The sequence below is a fragment of the Lissotriton vulgaris genome, chromosome 4_1, assembly GCF_964263255.1.
Source record: "Lissotriton vulgaris chromosome 4_1, aLisVul1.2, whole genome shotgun sequence".
NCBI classification, from domain to species: domain Eukaryota; kingdom Metazoa; phylum Chordata; class Amphibia; order Caudata; family Salamandridae; genus Lissotriton; species Lissotriton vulgaris.
The window spans coordinates 1,213,925,390-1,213,944,639 of record NC_141691.1 but is presented as its reverse complement, the minus strand read 5'-3'; the positions used below and the strand labels follow the sequence as shown (position 1 = coordinate 1,213,944,639).

General features: G+C 43.8%; 1 protein-coding gene across 6 annotated transcripts; it reads left to right on the top strand.

Annotated features, from left to right (window-relative positions):
• The first annotated feature begins 1,736 nt into the window (after nt 1-1,736).
• On the top strand, nt 1,737-11,382 carry LOC147723065 (uncharacterized). Of its 6 annotated transcripts, none has more exons than XR_015309901.1 (7): nt 1,750-1,867; nt 5,832-5,966; nt 7,843-7,952; nt 8,955-8,998; nt 9,134-9,339; nt 10,794-10,844; nt 11,082-11,382. XR_015309901.1 is itself a non-coding variant. In XM_086965427.1 (6 exons), the coding sequence occupies exons 1-4, from the start codon at nt 1,812-1,814 to the stop codon at nt 9,244-9,246; spliced, it is 303 nt and encodes a 100-aa protein (XP_086821553.1). In that variant the 5' UTR covers nt 1,753-1,811; the 3' UTR covers nt 9,247-9,339; nt 10,794-10,844; nt 11,082-11,382. The 6 variants fall into 6 exon arrangements, 1 of the variants encoding a protein (XP_086821553.1); XR_015309900.1 differs by having other exon boundaries at nt 8,955-9,024; XR_015309898.1 differs by having other exon boundaries at nt 1,737-1,821; nt 8,955-9,339.
• Nucleotides 11,383-19,250: the final 7,868 nt, after the last annotated feature.

Genomic DNA, 19,250 nt, shown 5'->3' with positions numbered 1-19,250 from the left:
ACAGAAAATCACATGCTAAAAGTACGGGAACGGATTCACAAAGTCGTCGTAAACATATATTAATGGCCACAAACGGATGGATTTGCTCTAAGCGGTCACGAAAGGTAACCTAGAGGTTGAAAATTAATTTAATCATGTATGATGAGATTAAATAAAAAATTAACTGGTCTTGCACAGTTTTGTTCTCCTTTCTCGTGTGTTCAGATGATTGCTGTCAGGTGCTTTAATTCAATGCATCTATACTACAGCGCCGAAATGCTAACTCCCAGAATGCAGTAGGCTGTCAGATTAAAGCCCAAGCCTTAAAACATGCGGTTCTGGCGATATGGACCCAGTCATTTGTACTGCAGCTGGTTTAACCCCTCGTAAGCAGAACAAGAACCCCAAAACTACGGCTTGTGGAGTACTCAGCGTCAACTCCGGATATTGCCCTGCGTTTGGACTTCTGTGCGCGGCATTAAGTGTCACAGATGCCTTGATGCAGGGGTAATCTTCACGCAACAAAACAGGATGAGGGCTTGAAGTATGTCTCCCTTGCTGTTGTACCTTCACATGCTGTGCGAAGACCCTGTAAATGAATGAATGAATGAACTACTTATTTTATGGATAACCTAATACATCACTTATTTAGGGAATATGTTATTTGAATGGACGTTTTGATGTCGCCCTCACTTATCGCCATGGCTTGCAGCCGTTAGCACAGGGAAAGACCATGAATAACCAGTATGAATTTATTTTACATTGTGACGCTAAGTGACAGAGTAGCTGCTTTCTGGAACGGGTTATGTCATCAGCATACCTGACACACACTGTCTTCCGTTTTTCGGCAGATTACATTTTAAGCATACATGTTATCATTGGTAGTAATAAGTACAGGGCAGCGTTGGGGTTGCTTATAATTTGTAAACAACAATCGTTGCTTTGGAACAGCAAACTATGTTTGCTTTAAAAAAAATATTTTGCAGGGGATACTTTTATACTATAAAATGGCCTATTACTATGGTAAAACTTTTTTATTGCTACGTTGAATAAAGGTCTTTTAAATAATCCACCTGTGGTCTATATGCACCTACTGCCTAATTCCGCTCTTATGGGATGTTTGAAATGGGGTACCTATGCAGACAAACCCAGCTTTACTAAAGTATTACATTTGGACAGATCATATTGTGCATGAGCTGCATGACGATGTATTTTCTTTCCCAAGATCACAGTGTTGATGTGAGCTGGGAAGCTAAGACTAGAACATGTCTTTCTGCGCCACATACAAACTTGGCCACATTTCTCCTCTGGGGCCAAGCTTCACGCAGATTGCTGAAACGTTTGCATTTCCCCATTGGTACAACTAGATTTGCTTAGACAGCACAGTGTCAGTTCACACAGTAGGACGACAACCACGAACTGCAGTACTTCTCTCTGTGTGCTCGTTTCAGAGGCAGCAACCTTGAGTATGACGCTGGGAGATGGCATGCTCACTGCCTTTCAAATAATTGATAGATACACCTTGACACATCATTCTGGGCTTGTGTCACCGTCACAATCCACTCAGACACAGTCCCCAGCTTCAAAGTCGACCCCTGTCTCCATCCGCTTTCATTTGTTACTTGCATCAATTTCCCCAGCCCCTCCTGCCTCGGAGCAGCACTACAGGCTACCTTTGGGCTACTTTTGGTAGGATCCAGTAGCTACCATGCCGCAGCCGTCCCTGGTTGAAACGGAAGCGGAAGCCGAGTTGTTCTAGTCTGTGGCCGAGTGAGGAGACTAAACACGGTGCTGCACCGGAGTGTGTGCACACGGATCGGACTGCACCGGGAATGAAGAAAAGTGCTCTTATTTCTTTGGTATTTTTTTCGAGGGGACGGGGGTTCGGGTGAGACGTGGAAGTGAGGTGGGTGTGATTACTCACCTCTCCTCCACTTTGGAGTACTTTGCCGCGCTTTTATTTGAAAGGCGGGAACCCGCCTTTCTTTAAGATGCGGCGCTATGCTGTGCTTTATGTGAGTGAGCTGGAGGTAGGATTCCGCTTCTCACAACTTTACCAAGAGTGGGAACTTTTCTTAGAGGGTATTATAGGATCCCATAATATGTGGACTTTTGGGACGCCACAGGCAACTTCCTATTGAGGCAGTGTGTCTGAGCTCGCTTCGCAATATCGACGCTACAGGCTACGATCAATTACACTGTCTTTAAATAAAAAGCTTGTGTCGTAGAGATTGAAGGTGGGATTTTTAATCGCCATACCTAATCTTTGGCATGGCCTCACTGCAGAGTGCAGACTTTGAAATTGGGGGCTGGGGTTCGAGTCCTAGCGTCGGATCCCCATCCTGTGATTCTGAGCAAAACACTTAATAGCTGGGCATTATGTGGGAAAGTTGCAATGATATGATGAGCGGTCTGCATTTGTAGCCTGTGCTTGTGACTACGTGGGTGCTCCTCTGACCAGTGCACCGTGAGATGCGAGGGGGAAGCTTCTCCCCAAAGGCGCAGCTACGCTCCATGCACCCCTGCTTCAGCCCTGTGTTGTGTAGGGAAAAGGCTGCCTGTGGTGGGTCTAAAACTCTTATCAGCATTCCAGCGTCACTACTGCCCACGTTGCCGCGTGGGTAAGTTTTCCCACTAGCCAATGTTAAAAAAAGTTTATCAATAGATTTGTGTAGCAGAACAGAGCATACATCATCACTGTGTGTTCATATGCTACTTTGAATATCAAAGTTAGAATAATTATTATCGCCTCAACAAATAATTTGTTTTATTTATGTGTTATTGACGGGATGCATGGAGAAATGTTGTAGGACAGAAAACAAGACAGTACGTGGGCAGAGTATGATGTATTATCTTTTTCCTAATTGTTGACTCCCATGGATTCCCCCCCCCCCCCGAGGACTGTCCTCTTCCACTTGTTTATATTTTCTCTCTGCTCGGGGACCAGTGTAAAAAGTCAGAAGAATTCTTCAGAGCTCTTCGCACACTTTCGTGCGTTTCCCTTCATCATCACAGCAACCGCTTCATAGTCGCCCCTTTCATCTTGAACCATGGCAGGCCATGAGCCTCTTTTTCTGCAAGCGCCCACATAATACTGAAATTAGGGTGGCATCCAAGGCACTAAATTTCCAGACACGTTTGTCCGCAGAGTGGACGCTGTTCCTGACTGGTGAGCACTGGTGCACCCGGGGGCAGGCTGCGGCTGGTGGCGGTGCAGGCCAGGTGCTGGGGCATGGGGCAAGGGCTGCTACTGTGTCAGGCGCCGTCGCTGCTGCAGTGCTAAGGCTGTGTTGCTGGAGCCATCTCTTGCTCCACTAAGCCAGGCATCGGCTGCCCTCCACGCCCACTCTGAGGGCACTGCTGGTGAGCACACCTTGGGAGTAGCACCAGTGTCATTTGCCCAGACCACATCTGGTTTGCTGGCTGCGGTAAGAATTTAAGAATGAGGTCTGGGCCTGCGCTGCTGTTGTGACTGTCGTTGCAGGGGAAGTTGATAATATGCTGGGGAACCTGCGGTGGAGGAGGAGGTGAAAAGCGAGTTGGTGGGGAGTATTTCTCAGCGGTCTTCGTGGTTTTAAGCCAAGCTGTGACACATTTCAGTTTTGTTTTCTTGTACCTGGGCGGCATACACGCTACTACCCTTGTGTCCATAATGTTACACCATGCCTGTCTCTTCATAGCTACATCCTGTTTCTCTGCAGTGAACACTAATGCTTTGCCAGAGGGTGCCACATTGCAGTTAGCCTGAGGTGCCCAGTGCTGAGGCTGAAGGCTTAGAGAGCTTCCCGTAGTGCCTGTCGGTAGGTCAAATAAAGGTTCAGACTTCAACACCATGGCCTCTCTGCAGAGAGATGTTCACATGAGTGCCTATTGTGATTTCTATCTTATATAAAAGTGTGTGAATGAGTAATAAGCAGATGTCAAAATACTGAGTGCACAAAAAAGGAAAGTGTGTTTGAAGGTGAGGAAAGAGAGGGTGGGTAGGCGCGTGGTTAAGGGGGCCATACACGTAGTGCTTGCACGACACTGAAAAATAAAAGGCTGAGGAAAGAGACGATGCAATATATGCAGAATTAGGTTTTCAAAAAGATGCAGAGAAAAGGGGGGACCTGTGGCTAATGCTGAAAGACTGCAAATAAAAGCAGTTTGAAAAGAGAACAGGAGCGATCAGAAACTCCGAAGACTAGTAGCCCTTTCACAGATCTTAGTAATAGTTAATTACTGCTTACATTTACTTGCAAGAAAATATAACTCAGTGTCGCTCATATGCAGGCCCACTGGAATTATTGTAGGGGAGGGGCAAATAATGCAACAAGGTCGAGTTATTTGTGAGGCAAGAAAAGTCAAATGCGGCACATTTTGTGATGGTACTACTTCCGTATTTTGACATTTTGAAGCTTGTTAACAGTGTGTGGGCATTTTGTTGTGCCTCATTACTACCATCTTAACACAAAACTATAGCAATATACAAAGTTGACCAGTCAACCTTTGCAAAGGGCCTTCCACTGCTCAGCAACGTGTTGTGTTTTTACTAACTTTTGAACCATTTGAGGTAGAAACAAAGTTGTTTTTAAAATCTGCAGATTATGCAGCAGATGATAGATTATGTGGCAAATGCAGCAAATCTACAATTATGCGAAAATACCCGCACAATCACCTAATTCCAGTGGCCCTGCACATATGCACATGGACACCACCAAAATGTCGCACTTGAGCAGTCTGTAAACTTGGCTTCTATGTTTCTGGTGATTTGCAGCAGTTTGAAGATCTTTTCGAGTTTATCGTTGCTCAAATGGGTGTAATTTCTGATATTCATAAATTTCCCTTTTCTTCATTTTTGCTTGCAAGTTTGTATCGCTCAAAGTCATTTAATGTCACTCATAATTACACTGAAATTACGAAAATGTCACACATAAGCAATCTGAAACCTTGGCAGCTATGGAGTTATGTTCTTCCTGATTATGGGAGTCATTTTGCTCACTTAACTGCAACAGAAAGAGCTCCGATTATTAAATACTTGACCTGATGTAAAATTGTAATTGACGTAAAATGCACTGGAAGTTAAAAAAAATGCATAGACAATGCTATTTTCGTTTTTTTTAAAATATGCACAACTTTATTTTGGTCTGCTGCAGGGAAGGGGTTTTCATTGTGATTGGAGACTGATCAATGTGCCTTTGCGGCCAGAGCTGCCTGCTTTGCAATCGGGGAACCAGGTTCGAGTCCTGGCGTCTGTAAACGGCTTGTGATTCTGGGCAAATCACTTAATCTTTAAAAGTCTGAAAAAAGATTAATATGACCTTGTGCAATTTGAGAGGTAGTCTTACCATTCATAATACCTTCGGGTTGAGTTCACACTTTGAAAAACTGCCTAAAATATATTTGCAGCGATACGGACAGTTACCATGCTTCCTTCTGGTACTCTAAGTCTTGGCAGCTTTTTTCCCCACTCTAAGCCCTTTACTCATCAGTACACAAGGATTTTTAAATATAAAGGTTCCAAATCGTATCTATAATGAGCGGGTGAAAGTCCGAATTAAGCATGCAAGATTGCAAACCCTGATTTGCATGTTGGATAAGGCTATTCCGGAACCCATAAAGGATGAGTGGTGAATTAGTATACTGAAATATGAAATTAATTTGAGTGGTGGGCATGTTAGTCTGTTATTTGGATTGAAAATGATAGTGAGGGGATTGAAGGATTTAGGATTTTTTGTTTTGTATGTTGGATAAATAGAAATATATAAGCATAAGTGCAAATGAGTACGCATCCAATCTCTTCACCTCACGAACCCCCCCCCCCCCCCCCCCCCCCCAAAATTTAATGGATGTGTTTTTTTTATTTTATGTAGCCTGGGTGTGCTTGTCAGTTCTCCCAATCTGGCACTTGTTTGTCCGTTCCATGGTCTCTCGGACGTTAAGTGATGCTTCAAGCTGATCCCAGAAAGAATATGCTGATCAAGCTGAACCCAGGCAGCACTGTGGATGTGAGTCTGACTTCAATCTAATGTAATCCACCCCACCCCACTACACTCCTGTCTACCCCGCTTCAAACTACCCCACTCCAATCCTTCCCAGTCTACCTACTCTACCACAATCTACCTCATCCTACCCCACTCCAGTCCAATCTACCCATCTCAAATCCACCCAATCTACCCCATTCAAATCTACCCATCTCAAATCCACGCAATCTACCCCACTCTATCTGCCTTACTCCACCCCAATCTCCCCGATTCCAGTCTACTCCAATATATCCCACTCAACTCTACCCTGATTTACCACATTCCTATCTACCCCAGTTCACCCACATCTACTCCACTACAATCTACCATGCTCTAATCTACCCAACCTACTCCACTTCAATGTACCCCACTCCACCCTAATCTACCTCCACTCTACTCCAATCCCCCACACTCTACTCTATCCTACTCCAATCCACCCAGCCTACCTCACTTCACTCTAGCCCACCCAACCCTTCCCAAATATACCCCAAACCACTCCTACCTCAATCTGCCCCACTCTACTTCAATATATCCCACTCCAATCTACCCCCTTCAATCTAGCCTAATCTACTCTGCTCCTCTTTACTCCACCATACCCCATCCCACTTCATCTCCTCTACCCCAGTATATCCTGCTCCACTCTACCCCTTTCCACTCCAATCTACCCTACTCCACCCAATTCACCTCACCCCAAGTACCCCACTCTTCCCTAATATACCCCATTCCACCGCCAATATACCACACTCCACTCTATCCACTCTGATCTACCCCAATCCTCCCAGATCTACCTCTCTCCACTGTACACCACTCTACTCAAATCTAGCCCCCTAAATGTACCCCACTGTTCACCCAAGTTAGCCCACTCAACACCACTACAGCCTACCCCACTCCAGTCTAACTCACTCTACCTCAATATACCCCACTACAATCTACCCCACTCTTAACCAATCTACCCCACTCCATGCTACCCCAATCTACCCTTTCCTACTCTAAACCAATCTGCTCCAATCGGTTACCTCAATCTACTGCACTTTAAGTACCCGCTCCACTCCAATCTACCCTTCTCCACTCCAACCTACCCTGCTCCACTCCAACCTACTCTACTCCATTACAATCTACCCTACTGTAATCCACCCAATCTACCCACTTTACTTCAGTCTGCCCCACCTCACCCACATCTATCTCACTCCAATCCACCCCACTCTTCCCCAATCTACCCCAGTATATCTCACTTCACTCAACTCTAATATACCCCGTTCCACCTTTTCCTCCATTTAGCCCACTCTACACCACTACTGTCTACCCCACTCCATTCTAAATCACGCTACCAGACTACAATTTAATCCACTGAATCCCACTCCACTCTAAACCAATCTACCCTACTCTATGCTACCCCAGTCCACTCCACGCTACTCTAAATCTACCTACTCCATTCCACTCTACCCTGATCCCCTGCGTCCCACCAAATGGCTGTAAAAGATAAATTGTTCAGATATAAAGGGCTAGATGGAGAAATGGAAAACACTTCCCTGACACCTGTACGGTGGGCACCACAGAGCACATTGAGGCAAGAAAAAGAGGCTTTGGAGGGGCAGCCACCATACTGACCCTCAATATGTGACAAACCCCCGCAAAATCGACACACTGGTTATCTTCAATGGTTTTGGGAAATCCTGCAATATATTTCTACGTAATGTAAATCATTTGTATGTATTTTTCTAAAGTGTTTGTTTTTATTTCATATGGTTAATAAATATGCATTTTTAGGTTGAGCTTTGGCAGCGTGCAAGTGTTGCTGCAAGCAAGACCTTCTGTAATCGATACAACCACTTTATTCCTGCCTACAATTGGTTTATTTCAGCGTTGGACTTCTTTGCCGCCTCCTGTCTTGTTCCCACAGCTGATGCCTCACTTCCTTTGAAAACTCAGGAGCACCAGTGTACTAAGGCTTGCCTTCCTTATAGCCTTTGTGTAAGAAATGTTGTATGTATCTTTATTCATGCTTTTCTCCAGTCGCTGCTTCTGCCAGTTTTGATTCCCCTTCTGCTTCGCATTACAAAGCCCTCCCCCACCATACAAGCGCACACAGCCCCTAGAGCAGTCGTCTTTTCTCCATCATTGCTTAGGTTACATTTTGTTGCTTTCTGCCCTCTTCACGATGCCATCCTTCTTGTTTGGACGGCATTTGCCAATCCATGTGTAGTAAAGTAATGCAGCAGTAGCTCAGAAACAGCCTCCTTCTTTCCAAGCCATTTCTTTCCTCCACAGCAGTCGGCAAGCTGCAACGGATGGGTAGGATTGAGACGCCACACCGCAGGCCACGCCCACCCTGGCTTCTGGGAGAGGCATTGTCCAGAGACCATGCCTTTCTCAAGCACACATTAGGTAAATCAGTGCAACCATTAAAACAAGCATTTCAGCTGTTGCATGGTTAAAACTGACATTTGCTGTGGCAGTGCACAGTTAATTATGTTTATAAAGCGAAAGGAAAAAAATTACCTTAAGTTGCACGAGAGGAGAGGCCAATCCGGGCAGTGGCCCGAATAATTATTTTTATATTGGAAAAAGGGTGTATAAAAGCAAAAAGTAAACCTTTGTATTGTGATGCTGTCCTTCTGTAACTCAACTAGCTTTTTCTTAGCCTGGTTATGCAGCATGGCTGAGAGCCCACATCTTTGTTTGCCTGATTCTGCAGAATGGGCAGTGGCCCTTTTTTTGTAAGCTTAGTTATTCACCTTATGGTAAAAGAAGTTATATGTATAATTGCAGAAAAACTAACCTTAACAAATGCCACTGTAGCCATCAATTAGACCCCCAAAATATACATCCTAGTTAATACTAGGCAAAAATCATATTTTCCTAGATAGGATGTAATATGAAAAATCTACACAAAAAGGTGCTGGGTCAGATAAGAATATAGTGTCTCCTTAAGAAATCAGGAAACTAACTTGCATCTATTTTCTTTATTTCCAGCCCATGTTAAATACGGAACACAAAAGAATAACCGTTTTTCCGCTGTGCGTTTATCAGATAAATCAGATAAGTAACTATGATATTCTAACCATATATAACATCATCATCCTACCATATACCTGATAGACGAGGATTCTTTGGTTAAATATATCTTTCTTCTCTCATTGTATTCTTTACAGGACGAGAGGCAGAAGAAACTGGCGCGAAGAAACAGAGTTACACAAGCCGGTACCTCTGGCAAGGGAACATGGATGTGGACAGAAACCCGGAAGAAGAGATCAACGACCTGTAAAAGGCAGATCCGCGTAAAGGAGCCGTAACATGTCAGAGACGTCCAATCAAGGTACCACGAATTCCCGAATGCGGGACAACAGGACCCGAGCAGGTAAGTAGACAACACAAAGGGAGTGCGGGAAATGCTAGGCAAATCTGTAACTGAATGCGAACCACGTTCTTGTCACGGACCAATCAATTTATCCACACTTGACCCCACCCAGCTCCCTGTCTGCAATAGGAGCGGGCTTGACTGACAATGGCCGCACCCTGCTCTCCTTGAGCCTTGTTCTGACTTATGCTGGGTGTTTAGGGCCTTATTTTTTGTGAACCAGCTTTTGTGTCGTAGATTATAGCCATCTTTAATATTACCTGTTTTAGATGCTGAAAGAATGTAGAATGGATCCCTGTTTAACAAATTTGAAATGCTTTGATAGTTATGGAACAGATAGATCACTGGTCTCCTGGAAAGCTGTCAATCTGCCCTGATAGTATTTCCAGAGGCATATTTGTTTGAATGAGTGGTGGTGAAGGGGATTGGTGCCTCAGTCATGCAACTGTATAGGGACAACATTGAATCAGTCAACTGCCAAACTTCTCACTTCCTCAAGCTGGAAAAGAACACACAGGATATCTCTCTCCTGTCTCTGAATGTCTTAGACGTCTATTTCTGACCTGCACCATCACTTGGCCATGTGAAAGCCACTGCAACTGTGGCTGTGCATTGAGATTCAGTCTTACAAAAATGTTTGAACCCTTGCAGCGATATTACCTCTCATGCTACCGTGGCATAAAAAATATGTCCATGTGCTAATATATAGTCAACCCCTAGTTTTTCTCAGCCAGTAAGACTAAGCAACTTACAGCCTGAAAAAAGAAATAGCAACAGGTGACCTGACATTATATATCCATTGTCCATGGTCTGGAGAACAGAGTTGTGCCCTGTTCCTAATAATCATGAGTCCATTAAGATATGTGGTCAGTGCCCCATTCCGCATGGCGGTGAACAGTGCCATGGGGCAAATTTGCCTTGCTTTGCTATTACTAGGCATGGCCTCGTGGCTCTGTTTGCACTTGTCAACTAGTATAGGGGGATTCTGTTGCCCAAGCAGAACCACACCCAGCCACAACTGGCACAATTTCCACTCTGATTGTTTAAGGACTATGAATATACATGAATATGCATACAGTGTTAAAATATATGTTTGCATATGTGGTCCTGGATCATGTTATCGTACACGGACACCTTCACACTTAACTAACAGCAGTCTGCAAAAGAGCAATGGGGGAGGGGTTGTTACTCATTGAGAATTTGCGCTACAAGTGACATGCAAATCTGGCACATAGGCTTGAGTTGGGATTTAATTTCAGCTCTCCCAATAATTAGATCAGTTGCCCTGTTCCTAGCATTTGGTTGTAAGCTCCTATTTGGATTTCTGGTCAGTATGGCAAATTTTTAGACTGTTTTCCAAATAAGAATACTGTAAATAGAGCTCAGGCTCAACGTGGCTGCCTCCATGATGGTTTTGTAAATGAAATCTAGTATTGATTGCTTTCTGTTTGCAGAGGAAGCGTGACAGCGTCTGGTGAACAGTGGCAGTTTCTTCACTTGGACAGGCAAGTCTTCTTTCTTTACCTCCTGCCCACCTCTTTGTCAATGCCTTGCTCTCACCATTTCCTCTTTGACCAAGTAACCTTAATGTTTAACTTATGCACCCTTGTAACCATATCTCATCGGGCACACTATATGAAATAAAAGGATTGGAACATTTAAAGTCAGCCCAGTCTTATTAAAAACCTAAAATAGTGGTGTTAACATGATACTGATATATGTTAATTTCTTTTTTCCTCCAGACTCTATGAAGTCTATGTGCAGGGATGAAGGATGGCCATCACTGGACAACAGCACTATTAGAAGGAAGCTGGCTATAAAGATTTGCAATACTGGAAGAGGACTAAAGAAAACTCTGAATCTAAAAACAAACATTGAAGTTGCTGCCTTTCATTAAGCCTTTTTGTTCTTTTTGTAGTATTCTGGCATTTCTTCCCCTCTTGAACAGTGTCCTGGACTTTCTCTATGTACTCTTGTTCAGTATCCTGGCTCCTATGGGGCCAAAGGTGTGTTTTAGATCAATAAAATTACATGTTAACACAACCCCCATTGATGCTTTTTCATTTAACCTACTTTTTTCAGTCTTTTGCCACTGGTCACCACATTAAACAGCTTCATATAATGCTCTGTAGCTCAAAGTAAGGCAAGTCCCAGTGAGTCGGGAGTATGGGAGTAGCTGCACAAGTTGTTAATCTTATCTGAATGAAAAGTATAACATTGTTGAAGCCACTACTTTTGTATGCATGTGGTATTGCTACAGCACAAAGCTACCCAAAAGGAATCTAAGATTTATTTTGTACAGTGCCCCATCTCACAGTAGAGTTTAAAAAATAATCTTTCCTGAGTAGGAGAATATTGATGTTATAATTGGGCACGGATTTATGGAAGTATTGTTTTTGGTTTGCTTAAGCTTTATAATGCGGACTTGACATACAATCTATCCAGCATTTATAAACCAGAGCAAATTGGTATTTGTAACAACACTCATCCACATGGGAAAAGTTTTCAGGTTTTTCTAGGAATAGTATTTTTTTACTGCAGGGGGGCCCTTCCGGTAAAGAACCTAAGCTAGACTCTCGCAGACACCTTTGCACCATAGTGCAAATGCGTGTGCATGGTGCTCGACAGCCTAATGGGGCAGTGGTGCAAGGGAGAGGGTTAGACATGGCACTTTCCTGCTCTCTCCCTGTGATGCAACGCAGCAAATTTGGGTGTTATGCTGCGTTAAGTGACACTTTTGTAAATCTAGGCCTTACTTTAGAACTCATGGCATTGCAAATAATTCATGGTATTGTATAAAGAAGGCATATTGCACCCAAGAGCCCTGTTTTTGACAGGAAGGTACATTGAGGAGGTGATCCTCTAAATATTTCCCTACCAGCAAATCCATATTCCTGAAGTAATAGTGGGACCCTGCAAGGGAATACTGGCAATCGGCTAATGTGCTTGTAACATGGAATTTTTAAAGTGTAATCCTAAATAATCCATGCAAATTTTTGAGTTATCATTAAATCATCCTGGAGTAATCCACACTCATCCTGAAATTATCATTGGATCATTCCAGAGTAATCCACTTCCATCCTAAAGCGGTGGTAATAGGATCATCCAGGAATTATCCACAATCATCCTTAAATTGTCTGGAGCCCATCCTGGAGTAATTGACACTCATCCTAAAGTTGTCAGTTAGTATTCATGGAGTTGTAAAAGGTAATCACTCCCTGCCAGTGGAAGTCATCAGAACACCATCCTAGAATAGTTTTTGTGATTACAGTAAGAGTCATCAGAACACCATCCTAGAATAGTTTTTGTGATTACAGTAAGAGTCATCAGAACACCATCCTAGAATAGTTTTTGTGATTACAGTAAGAGTCATCCCATTTAAATTTTCGCCCCTGTGGGCAGACTTCAGGATGGTTTGGGATGACGTACCCAGATAATTGCAGGAGAAGTCATCCAATGACTTCAGAATCACTCCAGGATGATCTTCCTTTTTGACCAGGGAGACAGGGCATGCATTTCACTCCTTAATAGGATTTGGCACTACATGATTGCAGGCATGCTCATGTATTGCGAGGGTTGACTGGATCACTTCTAATTTTGGACGGGTTCTGGTGACTATTTATCATCAAGACCCTTGCATCAATGGCCATTCATATATTTTTGATTAATACATTTTTATGGTCCCTTTCATTGATGTTTTCCGCATTTGCGAGCGATGACATTTATCGCACGCTTCACTTTTGATGTTTACCTTGTCATCACACTTACTTTGCTTGCCACATTTTGTTGACTGTTAAGCAGATGTCAGTATATCGCTCTTGTATACAGCGGGCGGCTAAGACCTTTCAAAGATGGCGGCTACTATGAAGGGTAGAGATTGTCCATCAACGCTTTTTACGCATTGAGTAGAGGTGACCGGAAGTACTACCTTTCGCGTTGTAGGGGTTACGGTGCGAATACTTAAACAGTAGAATTTAGGGCCATTGCCGTGTTTCGTACTCGGCAGCATGAGACCGTCTGCGACGGGGAACAAATGACCCAGATACGAGGTAAGAATATTGGGGATGTGAATATGGGTGTAGAAACCGTACAAGAGCTAAAAATAGGCTTATAGGGGTTTTACAGTAACCCCACATTAATGGATACTAGCTCGTCCAATGGGGGGCTGTGAGAAAGGGTGAGGTGAAAGGGCTTTATGGTCAATGACCATCGTAATGGTTTATATATGCATTACGATAGAGATGAGTTGGTTAAATGTGGATTTTTTGAGACGTTTATATTATAAGTTGAGGATAGCCGTTAATAGTGAGAACAGATGATAACGGACTGAGAGTAATGAGACCCGATGGTAACGTGGTGCGGGCAGCTCCGGTAGGAAATAGTAGAGGGGATATGAGCATAAGATTGTAATGAATGGATTTGATTTAACCGTGATGCTGGGACAAGACAGCATAACATAGGTAACTTGTATTCAGGGTTTGTCTGAAGGGACATAGGATGTGCGTGAGTAATAGAAGTGCACCTCACAGTACTCGTTTTGTGTGGAAAACGTGTCTTGCCTTTGATACTAGTCGGCTATAAAATCATTGTCATTATCTTACAGATACATAAATCTGTGATAACAGGACTCATTGGAACTTGATTTAACTTGATTTTAAGGACGCAGCGGAAAACAGACACCCTCTGTGGGTTGGAAGTATCACCATAAAAATAGTAGGTATTAGATTTCTAGGTGACCTTTCTGATGTTTGAAAAACTGGCAAATAAGCAAATCACTTACCCAGATAATATCATTTATCTTTACAGATTTTAAGATTGAGAAGACATAGGTACTTATGACACGAGTGTGGCTTTGGATAACTAAGGAAACTTTACTTTAGACACTGCACTGTTCCACGTATATTCTGGTGCCATGTGTTCAAAAAGTCTGCAAAATATACTTTCACACGTGCACACATTTCTCAGCACGATGCCATCACTCACTCGCTGATATTTCACGACCAAAACAAAGATTCCTATTGATTACTTAATTTTTATAATTGTTATTTTCTGTCTACCATCTTCCTTCTGTAGTGGACTAATATTTTCACGTTGATTTCTGGCAGGGTTCTATCTTGTGCATGAATTTGTTTAAATCAAAAGGATAATAATTGGTGGAACCGATTACGCTTATTTGTGGCTTTTGGGCCCTGAGTCAGGCCTTGAGTCTGGTTTTTGTGTTTAAATCTATACAGCCTTGAAAAAGTTGCAGGATTATTCCCATGTATTGAACGAAACATGTGTCGGCTGTTTCACTGTAAGAAGATCTATCGAATAAAGGAGAAGAGGATACAGAGAAAATCTGGAATCTGTGTTTAATTGTGCTTATGTTTATGTACTGTCTACCCATATTTTGAGATATTTCTAACGTGTGCCAGGGTAGTATGTAAATACTTTGACTCCATCTTAATCTAGTACCTGAAGAAGTCCTGCACTAGGACGAAGCATGTCGGCTGTTCTGTGTGTTAAACGCTGTGTTTTATCTAGGTGAAATGAAAGTGAAACATTTAAAGAGAAAGAAAAAAAAATAATTGAAGAAACTCTCTTTTCTGAATACGGACGTTATAATTGTCCTTTATGATAAAGTTCTGTTGCGTGGTGCTCCTTTGCTTTTGTCTTGAATTGCTAAGTTCCTGTAGGGAACACGTATTGTGATGGTGATTACTACTCAGTGTGCACACAGGTCCCACTTAGTATAGAAGGGACATTAATCAAGGAGTGTAAAAACAGGTTAGGTGCTGGCAATCAGAGGGTTCCGATGTCAGGTCTCGTTGTTTATGAACAACATACTGCACGTCAAACACAATCTGAATAACAGATGCTGCCTCTTTCCATGCAAGTCTAGGCTTACTCCAACCCTGAGTAATTTCCCACTCTAAGAGCCCTCTAGTAGTGTAAAATAACCTACTGTTCCCTGATGTAGCTGCATACGTCCTCTGTCAAAAGTGAAAAATTTACATGGTGCTAGTCATCAACATAGAGATAAGAACTGGGTGGTTGTAGATTTCTAGTGTAAGCGGCAACGACTACACCCCATCAAAGCAGGCGTGCTAGAATAAGATCTACAAATGAGGAGAAAATGCTAAAGCCAGTAAAACCGTAAAGGAGCTGAATTGTTGCTGAAGATAACTGGATAACACAGATATAACGTATTCTAGACAGGTAGGAGTTCCAATTTGTGGGCCGAGTAAAGAAATAAGCTAGATATAAAGGGCAGTAGGCTCTGCTTAAAAAAGAAAAAAGCACAACGACGAATGTGATGAACGCGATTGTGCTCTTCAATTTGTAGGGGTGCATTATAATCAGAAGTAGTTTGCACCTGCATATATTCTTTTGTCGTGTTAACATTTGGTTATTAGAATGTGAAATGTAAGAACCTAAAAAGTGAAGTGATAGAAAGATTTCATACAATGTGGAGGGCTTAATATTGTAATCATGTTCTAAATGGTGACATCTTAATGTTCATTTTATCAATGACTAATGAGAAATTCATTCACTGACTATGTGACACACTGGTTTAAATGTGCAGAGTAATAATGTGTATGCATGCGTGTGATTAATGAAGTTCGTATTAATTCTTATGTTTGCTGATTTTGTACGCCTCATGTGTATTTTTCCCTGTCTCTCATTATTGAAGTGTTCATAATGTTCATGTGCATGTAGAATCTTTTCTTTCTCACATTTCTGTTGCAGGTGGAGAAATTCATCTTTGTTAGCTAGAATAATGCTTTTGTTTTAGGAGTTAGCTTTAAGGAGGAGAGGATACATTTGAACAAGTGTTGCTGATAATGTGGGACAGTGCTCTTTTTCTCTGGAGAAGGCCTGGGAATCAAAATCATCGAGCCAGAGGCTGGAGTATCGAAACCGACTGGAAAGTTACCTAAGAGGAAGTGTCTAGCTCAAAGGGACGATTACATGATGTGATGATGGGTGTATCCTAGGATTTTGATGTTTGGACTAGGGACAGTGCTCCGGGGTTTTTGATTAGGAGAGGGGAACTGATGGAGATAGAAGGAGCATTTTAGAACAAGCTCTGTAGCTTTATGCTACTTGATCTATTCAATCTGAGTGCACTTCTTAGGAGGTCTTCATGCGCTGACACCTTTTTCTTAACTTGCCTGGGGAAATGCTAAGTACCCCAATGGTTCTGGAGGAGATTGTGCTTGCCTTGTAAGGCTACTGATTATAACTGAAGTTGACGGTGAATGGAGCAGCCCTGCATGCCCAGACACTGATAAGAAGTGAAAGACAGGCAGGCAGAAATCTTTTCAAGAATGGTGTTCCTTCTCAATTATATTGAAAACTGTGGGGCATATTCTCAAGGACTTATCGCTGAGTTATCAGCACTTTATCACAGTCAAAGTGGCGATAAATGTATCGCCCCATTCACAAGCTGGTGCTAACAGTTGATATCACCTGTTTACCTGTGATAGCAGCCACAAAAAGCATTGCCACAGATGACCCTGCCAACTAACACTAATGAGATGCAGAGTATACGTTCCTGTGCAAAAATCTGCAACAATACCACTCCAAAACATTCTCAACGACCAGCCAGATTGGCGATAACATCACAAAACAGGCGATAAGGTGCATTAGCAGCAGGAATTTAACACCTGCTCTGACCTGGTGTAAAGTCTGATGACAACCTGTATCATAAAAGGGAGCCCAGCCCGGAGCCACACCAAAAGAACAACAGATGCCATAGAGCTACTGATCATGCAGCTCGTAGCCCCAAGAGCTCCACAACACCCACGGTCACCACCAACAGGACCGCCAACCCCCCCGGACTTCCCCGCCCCCCCTGAATACCACGGAGGCAGCGCAGACAAAGACAGCGAATTTTCAGAAAACACACCAGCCTCACAGACCTAACACCAGAGGATGTTATTGCCCACTACAGGCTCAAAAGGGCAAACATCCTCCGCATCCTGAACATCATAGCCCACAGGCTGACGGTACCAAAACAAAGGAAAACCAACATCCCTCTGCAGACAAAGCTGCTGGCTGTGCAGTAGTTGTTGGCCTCTGGTACCTTCCAACCAACAACTGCCAGAGTTAGAGGAGTCTAACAGCCAGCCCTATCAAAGTTCCTCACGACTGTCTTGGATGCTATCATCGGCTTGGTATCCCAGTACCTTCACTTCCCCCACACTGCGCAGGTACAGCTGGAGACCAAGCAAGGCTTCTACACAATAGCTGGCTTCCCGCACGTGTTGGGGGCAATTGACTGCACACATATCCTACTTGTGCCCCCTGCTGACACTGCACACAATTACCGCAACAGAAAGCACACACATTCCATCAATGTGCAGGCAATAGTGGACCACTGGGGACTCTTCACCAATGTAGTCACCAACTACCCAGGCAGTGTGCATGAGTCCGACATCTTCCGACAGTCCATCATTCACCAGTTCTTCCAGGATGGCACCAACGGAAATGCTCTGCTCGTTGGTAAGTTTCAAATGAACACACCACACACCTCAACTCCACAATCATGCAACTCACAACTCTGGTAATGCCTATGTTACAAACCCACATGCAACATGCCAAACAACATGAGCACCCACCATACACGACAGCACAACTTACCGTGGTAACCTGGGCTACTTATGTACATGAGCCTTCAACGCCATGGCACCTCAGCCACACAATAGCAGAATGTGGGTAGAGGTGGAAACCAGGCATTTGCGAAGGAGGCAAGTGACCCATGAACGAGAACGTACACAATGCTAAGTGTGGCCTGGATGTGTTGGGCAGACTGCAGTTTGCAGACCAAGGACATGTCCATGTCGACATACACTGCTGATGTTTGGATTGCAGTGGACAGTGGATGCAACCATGTCACCCCAGCAAGTGGGGAAGATCAAGGAATTGTAGCTTATTACGTCCCCCCCTGTAAGCGTGAGCGGAGTGGGTCGGCCCGGCGTATGCCAGGCCAGCATAGGGGTGTGAATAAAAAGCACATAGATCTGGGCATGGTTCTCTTCCGGAATGCCCAACGTGTCTGCCTTGCGCACCTAGGCCTTACTGCTCACCTGCCGAAACCGGGTGTGTCAAAGAGGGCCCACCACGTGCCAGTGCAAGCTTCAAGCATGAGGCCCGTGACCTTGGCAGCCTCCTCCGACCATCACGGCCTCCGCGACATAGGCCCGCAGAACTCCTTTCTCTTTGACATACTCCACCGTTGCCTCCGGCCTACACTACGGTCAAGTAGGTCACACATTTGGGAAGGAGTCCTGATAACATGATGGTCGAGTTCATATGTCAATGGCCGCATTTATGTTACTATACTCCCTTCGATGTGGTGCCACCAACTCTGTGCATAGAATTCTGACTACACCGGTCAGTGGTCCCTTGCGGACTACTGCCGTCGGCCCACACTCCGGTCTAGTAGGTCACACATTTGGACCTGAGTCTTGATTTCTCAATGGCAGAGTTCATATCATTGAACGCAAGGAGAGGTGTAAGAGGAAGACGCGTTTCAATCCAGAGGAAAAAAAGGTTCATCGTCACGGAGGTGATCGAACACTACCAACAACTGCTCTATTGTCACTTACTCTGTGCATCACAAGCCAACGATACGTGCCTGTGTGCCCCTGCTGTCCACTGCCTCTGGCCTACACTGCAGTCGAGTAGGTCACACATGTGGAACTGAACCTTATTTATGGCAGAGTTTATATCACTGTACAAGCCTCATCGCAGACTGCATACCCTTTCAGCTCCGATGTCCCTAAGTCTGTTCCCTGACATACATGGACACTCACTGGATGAACTGACCTGGGGGTTGTCCTCATCATCGTGTAGCTGATACTGACTTGGTGATAACAATGAGTCTGTAGCACTCATCTCCTCCATATTGCCTGCTTTTGCTT